Raw genomic sequence first — 15,113 nt, 5'->3', positions numbered from 1 at the left:
GCTTGACACAGTGTGTGTGTGTGTGCGCACGTGTGAGGGTATCCATACATATGTCTAGGAGGGTATCAGCGTTTGTGAACAATTAAATTGGGCCGTCTTTCAGCGCTATTAGAAAATGAGCTCATTCTGCAGCTAATAGAATTTGTCCTTCAAAGGATTTCTATTTTTTCCTCCCGGGCCACAAAGACACAACGGCCAGGCCTAATAATCAGCCGCTCTGTCAATGGGCCACTTTAAAAGCCCTGCTTTTTCCAGCATATAATGTGATTATGAAGACTTCAATCTCTACTCCACTCACACCCTTTGAAATCCTAACAGCCGCAAATGAAGAAAAACGTCTGTGTGTGTGTGTGTGTGTGTGTGTGTGTGTGTGTGTGTGTGTTTGTGTGTGTGTATCCACCTGTCGTTTCAAGGCCACACACATAGTGAGAAGAGAGCTTTGGTATTGGATGGTGTATTGGTTTCACATGGACCCCACATGTAAATCAATGGGCGAATAGACAAGAGACAGGTAATAAAGTGTCAAAGCCCGCGTGTTGAGGAGACGTCTCCACTGCTCTGATGAACCATGTGTACTCTTCATTACGTCGTGGTAGCCTGGCTCCGCCCGCCTAAGTACTTCCGCTCAATTTTAATTTCCCTTCAGTACTACGTCTGGGTCTGCGGTATCTTAGTGGGTTTTCTCCGTCTAAATTTTCTGCGTCCAATCAGGGAACAGAGGGAGTGGCTGAGATTAATGACGTTAAAGTCAGCTCTCGTTGACGGACATCTTCACGCATGGTGTTTGGTTTGTTTACAGCCTGCGCGCAACGTCATTCCCGGCCAAACGTTAGCGATTGGTAATGGCAGATCTAGAGTGGCACTGGGCAGATCCAATAGTTTTAAACTTCAACAGACACCTGCCTTCAAGTGAGTTAACGTTAGTTAATTGAGTAGGTCCAGACTCTCTGTGCAAATGAAATGAAGTACGAGAGTCTGGTAGGACCAGGCAACACGTCGTGGTATAGTGGAGTCTCAAACAACACAGATCAGCATGTTAAGCACCGTGAAGCTAAAGAGACACTGCCTTATGTGTGAAGCACAATCTCAGAGGCTGTAGAGTCCAGTGTGTGTACACAGACAGAACAAAGGGATCAGGTTCATGTGGTTAATGGATCAGTTACCAGCCCTGTTCACACAAGAGGAATATCAGGATTCTACAATAGGGTTTTTTAAATCTAGATTGTATCTAGATAAAAGAAACAATTCTGTTAACAAACAGGGGCAATCCCGCTCCAGACCCTCTCAGCAGTAGACTGAGGGGCCGTTCAAGAGACAGCCAGCCTCGTGACTGTCCTTCTGGCCATGCGTGTGAAGAGGGTCACACAAAATGGACAACCAATGGACAACCAATGGACACTGTTTTCCCCATCTTCATGTTATTGTCCATAACCTTCCTATATGCGGCCTTTGATTTTTGTCTTCCATCATTTCTCTGATGAGGTGTGACTTGGCAGGAGACTGTGTCTAGACCAGAACCAGTGTGTGGTGAGCCTAGATGGAGGGCTGTATTTGACATGTCATGTTTGTCTTGAGTGCTTGTCTTACAGCAGGGAGAGCTGGTTCTGTCGTCTGATGAGGGCGTTCTTCTTGTTGACCAGCATGAACCACTCCTGCATCATGGCCTCCTCCTCCTCCTTGTTGTTGCCTGCAGGACACAGAAACATCCCTCCATGAATACACTCAGTACATCCTTCAAATGAGCAGCATTACATGAGGCGCTCCTTGGTGATCTGTGTTGCCTTTTTGAGACGTGTGGTTAATCAACTATTCTTTCGATCATTACTCCTGTACATTATCCAATACTAATATTAATCAATACCATTTATCTAGCACTTTTTTCATGGGACTCAAAGCAATTTACATAGTGAGTGTGTATGTGTGTGTGTGTTTAAGTGTATGTGTGCAGAGTGTAGATTATTAATTGCAAGTTTCAATTTAATACTAAATTGTGCCTCAGCAATGAGGTTTGACCGACCTGGGATCAGAACTCTAATATCAGTGCACAATGTGACGTTGGCCCAGCCCCATGGAGCCCCATGCATGAATGAAGATCAGCATGCAGAGCTCCAGTGACAGGGTCACATGTTGTTGTTGCTGTGGTTTGATTCTATCCTTTGACTTTGGCAAGAGGGACTCCAATATGCAACAGAAATGGCTTGCTGAGAATGCTTTCTTAACTGACTCATCACATAGTCTGCAATCACCAGAGACAACTCCTTAATCCGAGGGTTATTTAACAGACACACACCATCACAGACCACCTGGGGCATGGGAGACTGTGGACATTTCAGCTTTTTGGAGCCAGCGATTGTTTGTAATTTAATTTAGGATGGAGGGATGTTAAGGGGAAGGTAAAGAAGAACCCGAAAAAAGGGGAGGAAGTCAACGGTGGGATTTAGTGGAATCAGCGGCTGATGGATTATGGCGACCAGCAGACGCACGCCACTCTGAGCGGGATAAAGCCTCCTGACAGGTCACCATGTCTCCTCGCAGTCCAATAAAACAAGGAAATAATAACGGGCAATATTAAGCTGCTGTGACATTGTAGCCAAGCAGGCTGGAAGTGCAGAGGGATTAGAAAGCCAGAAGCTCTCCCCCCCCCCCCCCCCCCCCCACCCCCCCCCACCCCCCCCGATAGCAGCCTGAAAACACTCGGCGGCCAACAGCCTGCGAGAGTCACAAAACAGCCTGCCAAGAACCACCAGCAAGGCATTAATCAGGCTGCAAACGGATAGGTGAGACACAGCTAGCAAACAGCAAGGCCAAAACAACCTTGCAGTCAGCAGGCTGCGACGCAGTTGGTTACCACCCATTAAGTCAGCCCACAGACTCGCCAGAAAATAAGAAACAAAGAAGCAGAGGGTAAGTAGACGTTTCATGTCTTTTCACATCACATTGTCACATCTCACCTTAATGTTACACTGAGAAATCACAGCACAGATAAGATGGCTTCATCCATCCATACAAATGAAATCAACACCTGCAGTTAATTAATAATTAATATGGCCAGCATATTGAGGGATGTTGCAACGCATGAACTCACTACAGAAATGACAATAACTCAGTAAAATGTACGAGGGATGGGTGTTTCCTACCCACTGCCCCACATAATGACATAGCGCTAACACTGCCACTGTTAATGGTTGTGTTGCTGTTGTCAGCTTGTATATGTGCGAAAACAAGAGAAACTGACAAACTGACACTCACCGCTGGGTGTGAAAACAAACAGCAAATGTATCCTTGGCAAGCTCTGTTGACCCTGCTTCTGTGGAACCAACCTTGGCTCTGACACTGTGCATCCATGTTGGCTCTCAGGGGAGCCATCTTGGATCAAAGAGTCTAGTCGCTTGGCAGGTTGCTTTCTGGGCCCTACATGCCATTTTTCACCACTTTATCCCGAGCAGAGGAGAGCAGGAAATGGGGCCAATTACAACTGAGACCTGGAGCAATACGTCGATACGATGTTTGATCATAACATCAAAGGACCGATGAATATGTCTATAAAGATAAAGGATAAAGATATGGTCTGCTTCCATATCAGGGGGGGTGTTATCGTCATCAATATCATGCTCCGTGCTATTCTCTTATCAATGTTGCCAGAGCTGTGAGAGACAGACAGATAAAATCCATGTACGCACATGAACACATACACACACACACACACAAACATGCATGTGCACGCACACACACACACAAAAGTATGTAGTTATGACAATAAAAAATACACGTGGCAAACCGTTTTAGACAAGCTTTTGCCAGTTCCATGATGTATTAGCTGGGTATAAGACTCCCTATGTGTTTCCCCTGATTCTGCCTCAGAGCTTAAGAAAGGGCAATGCCTCAAGTTCATCCACTCGCAAACAAATATCAATACAGATAGAGACAGCTATAAATGGAGCGATCTCATAGAGTCCAACAGCTAATCCGGTTTGTGAATTAGACTAGATCTTAAAAGGTTATTTAAGGATGTGCTTTGTTCCCACCGTCCGGCACCGAGGGCCTGGGAGGGCCAAAGGCCGGGACACATAGGACTACGGCAGGAAAGAGAACCTGAGGAACATTGTTTTCTCTAATGATGCAGCAGCCTGGTAAAGCCTGCCCCTGTGCTCAGCATGCACACCAAGTAGTCAGGGAGCTGACTTCATTCATGTGAGCATAGGACTACAAGGCATGATATGTGGAAACATAAATGTTGGTTTGATTCCATGCAAATCCTTCATAGAACAGTGGTAGTCTGTTTAGCTTGAGCCAAGACTTTTCATTTAGCACTTCTCTTTAAAAAAATCCCCTGACATGTCTTGGAAAGTCTGATAAGTGCCAACCCAAAATAATAAAGATCAAATGGGAGAGAGTGTCTCTGATGAGTGTCCACATTTAAGCAGGGATAGCAAACTTGTGCCTTCTGAGAGATGTGTGTTGGGAGCAGAGTGTGCTACAACTCCTACCGCATGGACTGTTTCAGCAGTAGTGTCAGGTGATGCTTTCCAGACAACACAGTGCAGCACTTTATTTACAGTGCATTTTTGAATTTTTTTTATGTTGAAGTAATACAAAATACTTAATACCCCTATTTAATATTGGTTTTCCTTGCTGTTAATTTGCATTGATTATATTCTCCACCTCTGCTGTCAGAACTATGTTTCATACCTGCTTTGGTCTGTTTTCCCTGTGCCCCCCCTCAGTCTCTCTCTCTCTCTCTCACTCCATGCCACATGACATTTCTCTCTCTCTCTCTCCCTCGGTCTCTCTCTCCTGGTCTGTAGTGTTCTCTGCAGGAGTTGTAGAGGCTCTTTATGTGGTACAGAAGCCTTTCTAGCGGCTACTCAATAGGACACACAATGGGCCCGGCAGCCAGCGCAGGTCCCTGCTTTATTGAACCTGCGTATAATGTCGGCTGAATGAAACACATTAACCAATTTATTCCCCCCTCCCCCTGGCCCGGTGAACATGTTAAAATAAAGCGGGGAAATATACAAAAAAATTGGAGAGAAAGGAAAAAACTGAACAGGCCATTCAATGGCTGCCTTTTCCACCGATGTCATTTGTCAACCACTGCTTACTTTGCTGTTTACAATAGGGAGGAGAGAGAGAGAGTGCGGGAGAGCGCGCGAGAGAGAGCGTGAGTTAGCAAGAGAGCGAGAGAGAGAGAGAGAGAGAGAGAGAGAGAGAGAGAGAGAGAGAGAGAGAGAGAGAGAGAGAGGGGAATTGAGAGGTGATCATTAACGGGGCTCAATTGTGTGTAATTACTTCTGGTGTAACTAGTCACAGTTATAAAAATAGTCAACGAAATACAATAATCGTGTTTGTGAAATGGTCAAGGTGTTAATTTCTACGGTACGGGAGGGTCATCATGCTCGTAAAAGTAGTGCATTTCAATACTTGTTTTCGTTCCTCATAAAAAGCTATCTTGACAATTTCTCAGGACATATCAAAAGGATGTGAGTGCGAAAGCATTGTGTATTTTCTTAATATGTGTGTGAGAAAGACAGGGGAGGATAAGGGCAGGACATATAAGCAAAACATGTTTTAGAGAGATGCAGTTTAAATATACATATTAAACAGGAATACTTAGAATTAGCTGCATTAGCTGTGAACACAACATCCTCCTAATCCCCCATATCCCTTTGATTGCCATACCTCTGCGTTTACATAGCCTTGTTTTCCATCACTCTCTCCAACACAGCTTTTCTCCCTCTCCATCACAGCCTCTCTCTCTCTCCATCACAGCCTGTCTCTCTCCATCCCAGTCTCTCTTGCTCCACCGCAGCCTGTCTCTCTCTCCATTCCAGCGTGTCTCTCTACATCACAGCCTGTCCCTCTCCATCACAGCCTGTCTCTCGCCATCATAGCCTGTCTCACTCTCCATCACAGCCTGTCTCTCTCTCCATCAAAGCCTGTCCCTCTCCATCACAGCCTGTCTCTATCGCAATCATAGCCTGTCTCTCTCTCCATCACAGCCTGACCTTCTCCATCACACCCTGTCTCTCTCTCCATCACAGCCTGACCCTCTCCATCACAGTCTGTGTCTCTCTCCATCACAGCCTGTCTCTCTCCATCACAGCCTGTCTCTTTCTCAGTCACAGCCTGTCTCTCTCTCCATCACAGCCTGTCTCTCTCTCCATCACAGTCTGTCTCTCTCTCCATCACAGCCTGTCTCTCTCTCTCCATCACAGCCTTCCCCTCTCCATCACAGCCTGTCTCTCTCTCCATCACAGCCTGACCCTCTCCATCACAGCCTGTCTCTCTCTCCATCACAGCCTGACCCTCTCCATCACAGCCTGTCTCTCTCTCCATCACAGCCTGTCTCTTTCCATCACAGCCTCTCTCTCGCCATCATAGCCTGTCTCTCTCTCCATCACAGCCTGTCTCTCTCTCCATCACAGCCTCTCTCTCGCCATCATAGCCTGTCTCTCTCTCCATCACAGCCTGTCCCTCTCCATCACAGCCTGGCTCTCTCCATCACAGCCTGTCTCTCTCACCATCACAGCCTGTCTCTCTCTCCATCACAGCCTGTCTCTCTCTCCATCACAGCCTGTCTCTCCATCACAGCCTGTCTCTCTCGCCATCATAGCCTGTCTCTCTCTCCATCACAGCCTGTCTCTCTCTCCATCACAGCCTGTCTCTCTCTCCATCACAGCCAGTCTCTCTCTTCATCACAGCCTGTCTCTCTCTCCATCACAGCCTGTCTCTCTCCATCACAGCCTGTCCCTCTCCCTCTCCCTCTCCATTCTCATCAGAACTGCCCACCTGTCAGCAAGTTGTTTTTCCTCTACGAGTTACTGACCATTAAACATAATGATCTCTTGATAGGATGATTTTCCTCCAGGCCCCATCTAGTCCAGGACTGTTATAGAGGAGGGAGGCCTCAGGGGACACACAAACCACTCCTCAATGATCTTCTCCCATTACTGCCAAGGTCCTTCATTACTAGGATCGGGACCCTGGTGTTCTGTTGTTGCTTCCAGTTGAGGTGAGCAGGGCTGTTTTCATGGCTGTGTTACAACAGCATAGAGGGTTGGGGGTTGGCTTTTCGAAAAACAGAACACTTCAGGTAATTAGTATAGCAGAAATGAGCAAGGGACAGCATAGGCTGTACGTGTCACTAAGAGTGTGTGTGTGTGTGTGTGTGTGTGTGTGTGTGTGTGTGTGTGTTTGTGTGCAAGACCCTCACTCTATATGTGTTGCTCTCTGTCAAGGAGCTCACCTGCCGATAGCCCAACAAGGTATTTCATTAGCAGCTCTTTTACAATGCAACTAATACAACAAAGGCCCGGCCACCACCACCGCCTCCACTCCAAGGCAACGGGGCCACTTCAGGAGCCCTAGGGGCCCCCCGTTTACCAAGACATAAGGAGGGGGTTGAAGAGGCCATCCCTGCTCATAATCTCATGACAAAAGGCAAGACAGGCATCATCCTATTATTGTTGTGATCTACCCAGACCCGTGTCTGTCCTCTGCACCACAGGGAATATATTTGATATAGATGGCAGCGCCGGGGCTCAAAGGAGAAGGCGGTCAAGGGCTTCCAAAGCAGTACTTCCTGCAGGTGTGGCAGTGACGCAAGCTGCATGTCTCCCTCACGGAGACCGCATTATGAAAACAACTGAAGATCTGCGAGTGTGTGTTTGTGTATGATTTGTTTACAGACTTTGGACTTTCCTCAGACAGTAGCTCTATAATATTACACACTTCTTCAATTGTGTGGGTAATATATTTAAGAAGCATTTTTTTTTTCATTTTTCTACAATTGTTTCCTTAAGGCAATCAATAAATCCACTATTCTGACAAAGAAATTAAGCCAATCCAGTATCTCTGGATCCTAACTACCAATCATAACGACGCTGGATAAAGTGACTGAATGTCTTACCTGTCCTTCTATCTACCTCACTCAGTCTTGCAACAGGCTAGGCAGACCTACTGCTAAGCCAAGTCACATGTTTTGGGGGAGTTGCTTTGGAGGAAGGCTTGAAGGTTGGATGTTTTAGGTTGCATACTATTAAAAAAGAGCTTACTCTGGCTTGTTTCTTCAAAATGCCTGCCCTACCTTTAAGTGAAAATGAAAAGGATATAAGATGAGTAATGGATTTTAAGGGATCCATATGCAGGTATATGGTTAATAGGTCAAATACTTCTGTATACACACATACTTCTGTATACAGACACATGCAAGTGAGCTTGGACATTTGTTTGAGCAGTCACCTAAGAACACAGATATGTAAAGTAATGCATGCACACACAAGGACACACACTTGTTCGCAGACAGGCAGTATGATGTCTGAATTGTGCGTGAGCATATTTGTGCATAGATGCCTTTCAATATGTGTTTTGTTGTGTGTGTGTGTGTGTGTGTGTGTGTGTGTGTATGGGTGTGTGTGTTTGTGAGTGAGTTGCTCCAAATGTGAGAGCCTGGGTGTGTGTATGTATGTGCATGCATACAAGGACCAGAATAAATGAATGGCTGATTTATTCCCTTGCTTTGATGGTATTAAGAGCCCTGCTCTCCTTAATGTGGCACGCTAAACGCTTTTCTCTCCAGTCTCATTTGAAAAGTAGGGCCACCCAGTTTAACTATTGGTGATTGGGACAAATAAACGACTTAAGCTATTTACATATTTCTCTCCTGTTAATACGAGTACCGTTTTTTAATCAAAGTGCCGGCACTGAGGTAGTGTAGTGAAGAGATGTCACTCTACGGAGGAGCATGTTCCCTTGAATTGACTACTTACTTGTGGTAGATCTGACTGTACAGAGAAAAGTGGTAATGTGGGGAATTACAATGTGCCATCACGAGGATGGCATTGCTTGAGTTACCTGTGATGAAATGAAACGAGACAAGGAGCCGCAAAACTACATTCATATTGGAATAATTGCTTCACATGAAAAAGGCTGTCTATATTGATATCCATTAGAAAAAGGAGGATGGATCACAGTTTGAGTAACGGCAATCAATGTCATCACAACCATATTAATCAAATACACATCTTAATGGAGCTTTGTAACAGAAGCCGCCAACAAATTAAGCCCAACAATGACAGGGAGAAGGTGTGGGACAAACAAACACACACACACGTTTTATCTGACCTCTCTAGTAGCAGTAAAAGGCCAGTGCTTCAGGGACCGTGGCTCGGGAGACACTAAGCTAGGGGGTTAAGCCAGGTGGTTTAGCCCCGAGTGTGTGTTTACCCTCGGAGGTGTGAAACATTTAGAGTAGTGTTGGTGCAGACGGAGGAACGGGAAGCAGTTTACTCAGAGAGTTAAAGCTGGCGGCCTGTTAAGACCGCTAATTGGCCGCTTGTTGTTCTAGCAGAGGCCGTCACGAAGCACCGGCGCTTGATTTAGTGACTAACTGATTTACAGGACGGCAGCGCGCACACAAGTGTTAGCACTGTCGATTGGTTGGGATGACACGCATCTGTCAGCGCATGTACTGCAAATACACATGCAAGTTTTGTGTACACATGCGTGCACCTGTTCCTATTACAAAGGAATTTATTCCATTTCATAAAAAAAACACTTGCAAAACATTAAAACAAAACTATTTTTCTGTTTTCATGTTCTGCCAGAATTATCTTTCATGAAAAAAACGAAGGGTAGAAAACTGAAGAGACAGGGGGACGTGCCGAAGACCACGGGCCACTAGACCGCTGCACCCGCCCCCACCGCCCTGTTGACAGACAGCTCCCCCACATTACCATAAGTAGCCACTCCCACTCCATTAGCAATGAAGGTGGGGGGCACACATGACCCCCCCGCTACCATTACCCCCAGGAGGTTAATGGCTGTTGTTAGAACAAATTTGATTGGTGTCATATCTCACGCCTGTCGACGGCGGGGATGAAGAGAGGTGAAGGATGAATTTACTTAATGAATTAATCTGCGGGCGCTAATGGCTCGGCTAACAACATTAGCCCAACTCCTAACAGGCCTCTGTGCGGCTGATTCCACTTGAGGTGGTTTTATTGTACTCCCTTTACTTCTGGTTCTTTCTTTGGGGTGAACAGTGTTCTTACTCTGCCTCCCTTACCTCAAGGCCTGGTTTTAAAGCCCTTTCTACAGGCAGATTTACACATCTATATGCACCGGGAATAAAAAGCTGGGGACAGGACAATTTCAATTAATGCTATAATGTACCTCTGTATTGTATTGTATGGATTAGACCATTTTGTATTTTTTAATACAAATGTTATTGATTAATTAATTCAAAAGTGACTCAACACATGTCTGTCCCACACAGAGTTTGACTAGAGAGTTTTTAGAGAGACAGCAGAAGTTGTTCCACATCTCAGCCTCTATCTCAATACACAGTGGCAGAGCCACTGGTGGTGCTGGTATTTAAATGGTGATATATAAGGAAACACAGATGTCAGTATTCATACCCTGGGGTGTCCCACAATAGGAAATGAGAGGGGGGTGACAGAGCAAACCACTGTGTTTGCAAGTGAATAGTGTAATTACGGACCGAACCTCTGTCATTAACCTGTATTGTGGAGTGCCCCCGGAATCTCTTACCATGAGAAAGCCTTGATTAATTGACTGCAAGGTTAAGAATAAACGATGTCGTTGGGCTGTGGTTTGTTAACCAAATACTAATCATGTATTTGAAGAGGAGGGGGAGGGGGGGATACCTCCATTTCTCTGTGCTTTTTCTTTTTGGTAAAAGATGTCGATATAAAATAATGAAACCAACCAAAATGATGATGAGTAAAAATAAAACTAAGAGATATAAGCCAGGGAACAGAAAGAGCGAGGCTACAGAACAATAAAAACAGCTGAACAGAGACTGGGCTCTGCACCTCTTACTCTTGTATGTACTGTGTTAGGGGATTGCGGGCATGGCTGTAGCTCTATGCCTGTTTTGTGTGTGAACGTACATTTAAGTGAGTGTCCCAGGGACAAGTATTCACATGTGAACTGAACTGCGTGTTTATGTGAGCACTCAATGCTTCTTACGTCTGTGTGTGATGTGTGTGAGCGTGTATGTGTAATGTGTGTGTATGTTTATGTAATGTGTGTAATGTTTGTGTGTGCGTGCATGTGTAGTGTGTGTGTAGTGTGTGGTGTGCGTGCGTGTGTGGCGGTGGCTTGGCAGCAGAAAGCTGGTTGGTGGACGGGGGTCGGGCCAGGCTGACAGGCGGCTGATGAAAGCGACGGCGAGCTGCTTCAATAAAGAGCAGATTATCATAAGCAGCAGCCCATTGTCCAGCCCATAATACCCCTCAACACCCCCCCACACACCCTTTCCTCCCTGCCCTGAAAATGTTAATCAGCCATATCACTGGTACACCCAGGAAGCAAACAGCCAGAGGACTTGGAATGCCGAGCGACAACTGTTTACCGAACAACAGAAACACAGAGATAGCGATTTGACTGAAAAGACACACACACACACACACACACACACACACACACAAACACAGTGGCAAAAAGAGACAAGAGATAACAGAATAAAAACAGAAAGAGAAAGAGAGAACGTGAGGACCCATTGGGCCAGACGTGGGAGAGAAAGCAGGTGGCGTGCGGTGGTGCTGCTCTGGTTCAGCCTGACAGCCCGTCTGAAAGCCGGGGGGTCGGATGGGGCTAATATCGCGCGCGCGAGCCCCACAAACCAAACCCCAGAATGCCCCGTCCCTCTCCCCCCGGCCCTCCCACCACCTAGCCCCACCCCTTTGACTCCTTCCACGGTGACTCGCTTTATCTGAAGATTTTCAGACAATGCCTGTAGGATCCCAGCCTTAATCTCCCTGGAAAATGCCTTTTCATCCCCGCTGTTCAAGAATGTCTAAAAGCTCTGCGGTGGGGCATGGGGGAGGGGGGAGGGGGGGAGCTTGGAACATCTGGGAGAGAGGTAGATGCTGCTGGAGAAGGAGGGATGGGGGGTTGGGAAGATGCTCCTTGCGAGTGGACTAATTAAATTGTTTTAGCTGCTCAAACATTCAAATGGCCGAGGAGATTAAGGGGAGAGGAGAGAGGGGGAGGGTAATCTGTTTTCTGACCCAGCTCTACTAGTCTTTCACACACACACACACACACAACCACACCCCCACCAAATAAACATTGTATTGCATCTCCTTCCAGGCAGGAGAGAGTCTGATCCTTGTTTTTCCTGAAGGGAGCGCTGCCCTGAAACACATTCCGTCGGTCGGATGCAAAACCACCCTGTTGTGGATAATGCAACTGCCTTCGTTACTCAACATTCACAACGACAACACCAACAAACTATTTAATGTGGACAGGCCACGGGCAGGAATCAAAAGCATGCCAGTTCTGTGTCAGTCTGCAAAGGCCTAAAACAAATGAAATAATCACAATATCTCCTCCCAAACCAGGAAGATCATATTTACAGCATTGGAAGTGTGTTATTGGTTGTGCAGTGTCTAAGTCTGAGGTCCGTTATCAAAGAACCCAACGTGGTTTATAAAGGCCAGAAGCTGGTCTGCTGCAGAGCCCAGGCTGTATTACAGGTTGCTCAAGCTTCCCTCTCCGTCTCCATTTCTCTCCCCCAACTGTAGAGGGGGTCTTATATTCTAAATATTGTCTGTAATATTCTAGCCGGTGCTGAAAGATTAGACTGGTTATCCCGTTAAAGATGGTAAAATGCCATTCTTGTGTTTAAGCTCTTTGCATAGGAGGTCAAGACGTTGTAATCTGCCCAAAGTTACAATAATTAATGTTAAGCTCTTTCAGCAATACCTTTGTAAAATAACTGGCCTGATAATATAATAATATGCTTAAGCTTAATGCTGGCTGTTTGTGGCACTGCGACTAGACAAGGCAAGGGCTTGATCTGTTTGAGTCTGTGAATTTGCACGCACGTGTGTGTGTGTGTGTGTGTGTGTGTGTGTGTGTGTGTGTGTGTGTGGGTGTGTGTGTATGTGTGTGTGTGTGAGTGTGCGTGTCTGATCCTCAATGCAGTTCACGTGGAAGAGCTTAAACCTTGAGTCAAACCGCTGGGAGAGAATAGCAGTGACATGAAAGGCTGACGGAGATGAGGGTAACACTGTTCAAAAACATCAACGCACACACCGTGGTTCACACACAGACACACTTAATAATTTGAAAATATATTAGTTGAATTTTGATATATCAGTGAATATATGTGCTGGAGTACATCTGTAGAGTATAAAATATAAGCGTCACAGTCAGAAGATGTCCTGCTCTGAAAGTCATCCCTGGAGGTCCAGGCTGTGGACCCCGCGGAGCACCCCTCCGTTACCGCGGCGACACAAAGGCAGATTAAAGGGCTGTGTGCCATAAGAACCCCCTCTGTCAATCTTATCACACTTGAGTGCAATTTTTTTTAAACATATGTTAATCTGGGAGGACAAAAAAAAGAAGAATTCAGTGATCGCGCTTGTTTCTGTCCTGCTTCTTATCTCTTATCAAACCGCATTGTGAGAGTGGGGACGGCCGAGAGCCATTATTGGGATAATTGTATCCATTGTCGTTGGTTTTGCAGCTTTTTGAAATGGGAGGTGTGCGTAAATAGGTGTAGTATTCCTTACAGACACACGCACACACACACACACACACACAATCACACACACACACACACACACACACGCACACACAGCATTTAAGCTGAAATGGCAATAAGACAAGTCTGATGCTCACTCACAATACCCTTTGGAAAGCCAACAATGTGACTGTCAATAGCACTACTAGCTATGGAAGAGGCCCTATGATAACTATATCAGCTGAACTGAAAAATGGTATGGAAGTAGGCTGCATGTCGTCAGTGATGGCGCAGATTGGATCCCACCTGAACTGTTAATGGTTTTACATTAACAACATTACTATCTAAAAGGTAAAGGACAATAAAATGCCTCACAACTGGAAATTCTTTATCACGGATACACCTGCATTGTTAAATAACAATAACTATGATGGAAACCAATATTTATTTTTTTATTTTATAAGCGGCAACATACTTCCTCATAATTTAATGATTGGATTCCTTGCTCTCATTTAACGAAGGACCTCTCAGACATCCTAAACCACTTGTTTGGATGAACAAATGTCTAGCCCACAACCAGTGCTTCAAAATGAAAACACAAACCATGAGAGATCATTTGATTAACATCACATCTACATCCTCCCAGCCCCATCAACACAGAGCATTCTCGGCCTATCAGCGGTCCGGACTGCAACAGGAAGACAAATTTCTCCCAACGTTGCATCTATGAAGGACAGATCTCCCAGCAGTCCAGGAATAACAAGTTCATTATGAAGGACAGTTCTCCCAGCAGTCCAGGAATAACAAGTTCATTAGCCAGTGGGTGCGCTGGAGGAATTCAAATCACCACCCCCCCCACCCCACTGACCAGGGGCCCGCTCTCTGATTGGCTCGCTGCGTCGGAATGGCGAGAGATGCGTTAGAGCTCGGCAGTAATTAGGAGTTGTTAGAAAGTGAATTCTCCAACCGCAGATTAGGAAATTAAACTATTTACTGATTACATATTAATAGAAGACAACAATGACGCCCGCCATGCGCTTGGAAGGCAACCAAGGAATAAGACTGTGTACTTAATTACCATAAACAATGGGGGCATAGAAATGGAGTTTTACGCACACTCCCTCCTGTAATGTGTCTGATATCAGAGGACACTTGACAATTCTTGTTCAATTATCTCTATTATTTAATGTGCTGTGAACTGCCTCAGAGTAAATAAATTAACCACACCAATTACCCCGGCTGTGTCTGGGGAGGGCTTGGGCGTAATAGAAAACGCTGCAGAATGCTTCACTGTGCCCAGGCACCGGTCGACAGTGCAGGAGGTAAGGAGGGAGGAATAATGCAGGAGAAACCTTATAGAAATAAAGATGAAGGGATAGAGGGAACGTGCTCAAAGCGATACAGGAACGCAGGGAGTATGAAGGGGAAAAAGGAAGGCAATTCAGAATAATAAATAATAATAATAATAGTACAATTAATAGCTAATATAATTAAAAAATAAGGAAAATTAAGACTTATGGACTATAAGGCTGTGTTTTCTTCATTTTTATATTCATGTACACACACAGAACTGATCACCCAATCCTTACAGAGACACACAGAAAATAATAAACATACC

At 45.5% G+C, this 15,113-nt stretch overlaps 1 protein-coding gene across 2 annotated transcripts in view; it reads right to left on the bottom strand.

The window, feature by feature from the left end:
* Positions 1-15,113, bottom strand: part of ehbp1 (EH domain binding protein 1) — a 131,376-nt gene that overhangs the window by 8,854 nt on the left and 107,409 nt on the right. For both annotated transcript variants that reach the window (XM_079758726.1, XM_079758727.1), the window contains one exon: positions 1,588-1,687. In XM_079758726.1, coding sequence (XP_079614852.1) covers positions 1,588-1,687 — 100 coding nt within the window. The remainder of the gene's footprint in view (positions 1-1,587; positions 1,688-15,113) is intronic.

This window comes from Pollachius pollachius (assembly GCF_949987615.1).
Source record: "Pollachius pollachius genome assembly, chromosome: 2".
Taxonomy (NCBI): Eukaryota; Metazoa; Chordata; class Actinopteri; order Gadiformes; family Gadidae; genus Pollachius; species Pollachius pollachius.
This window is presented reverse-complemented; position numbering and strand designations above follow the sequence as displayed.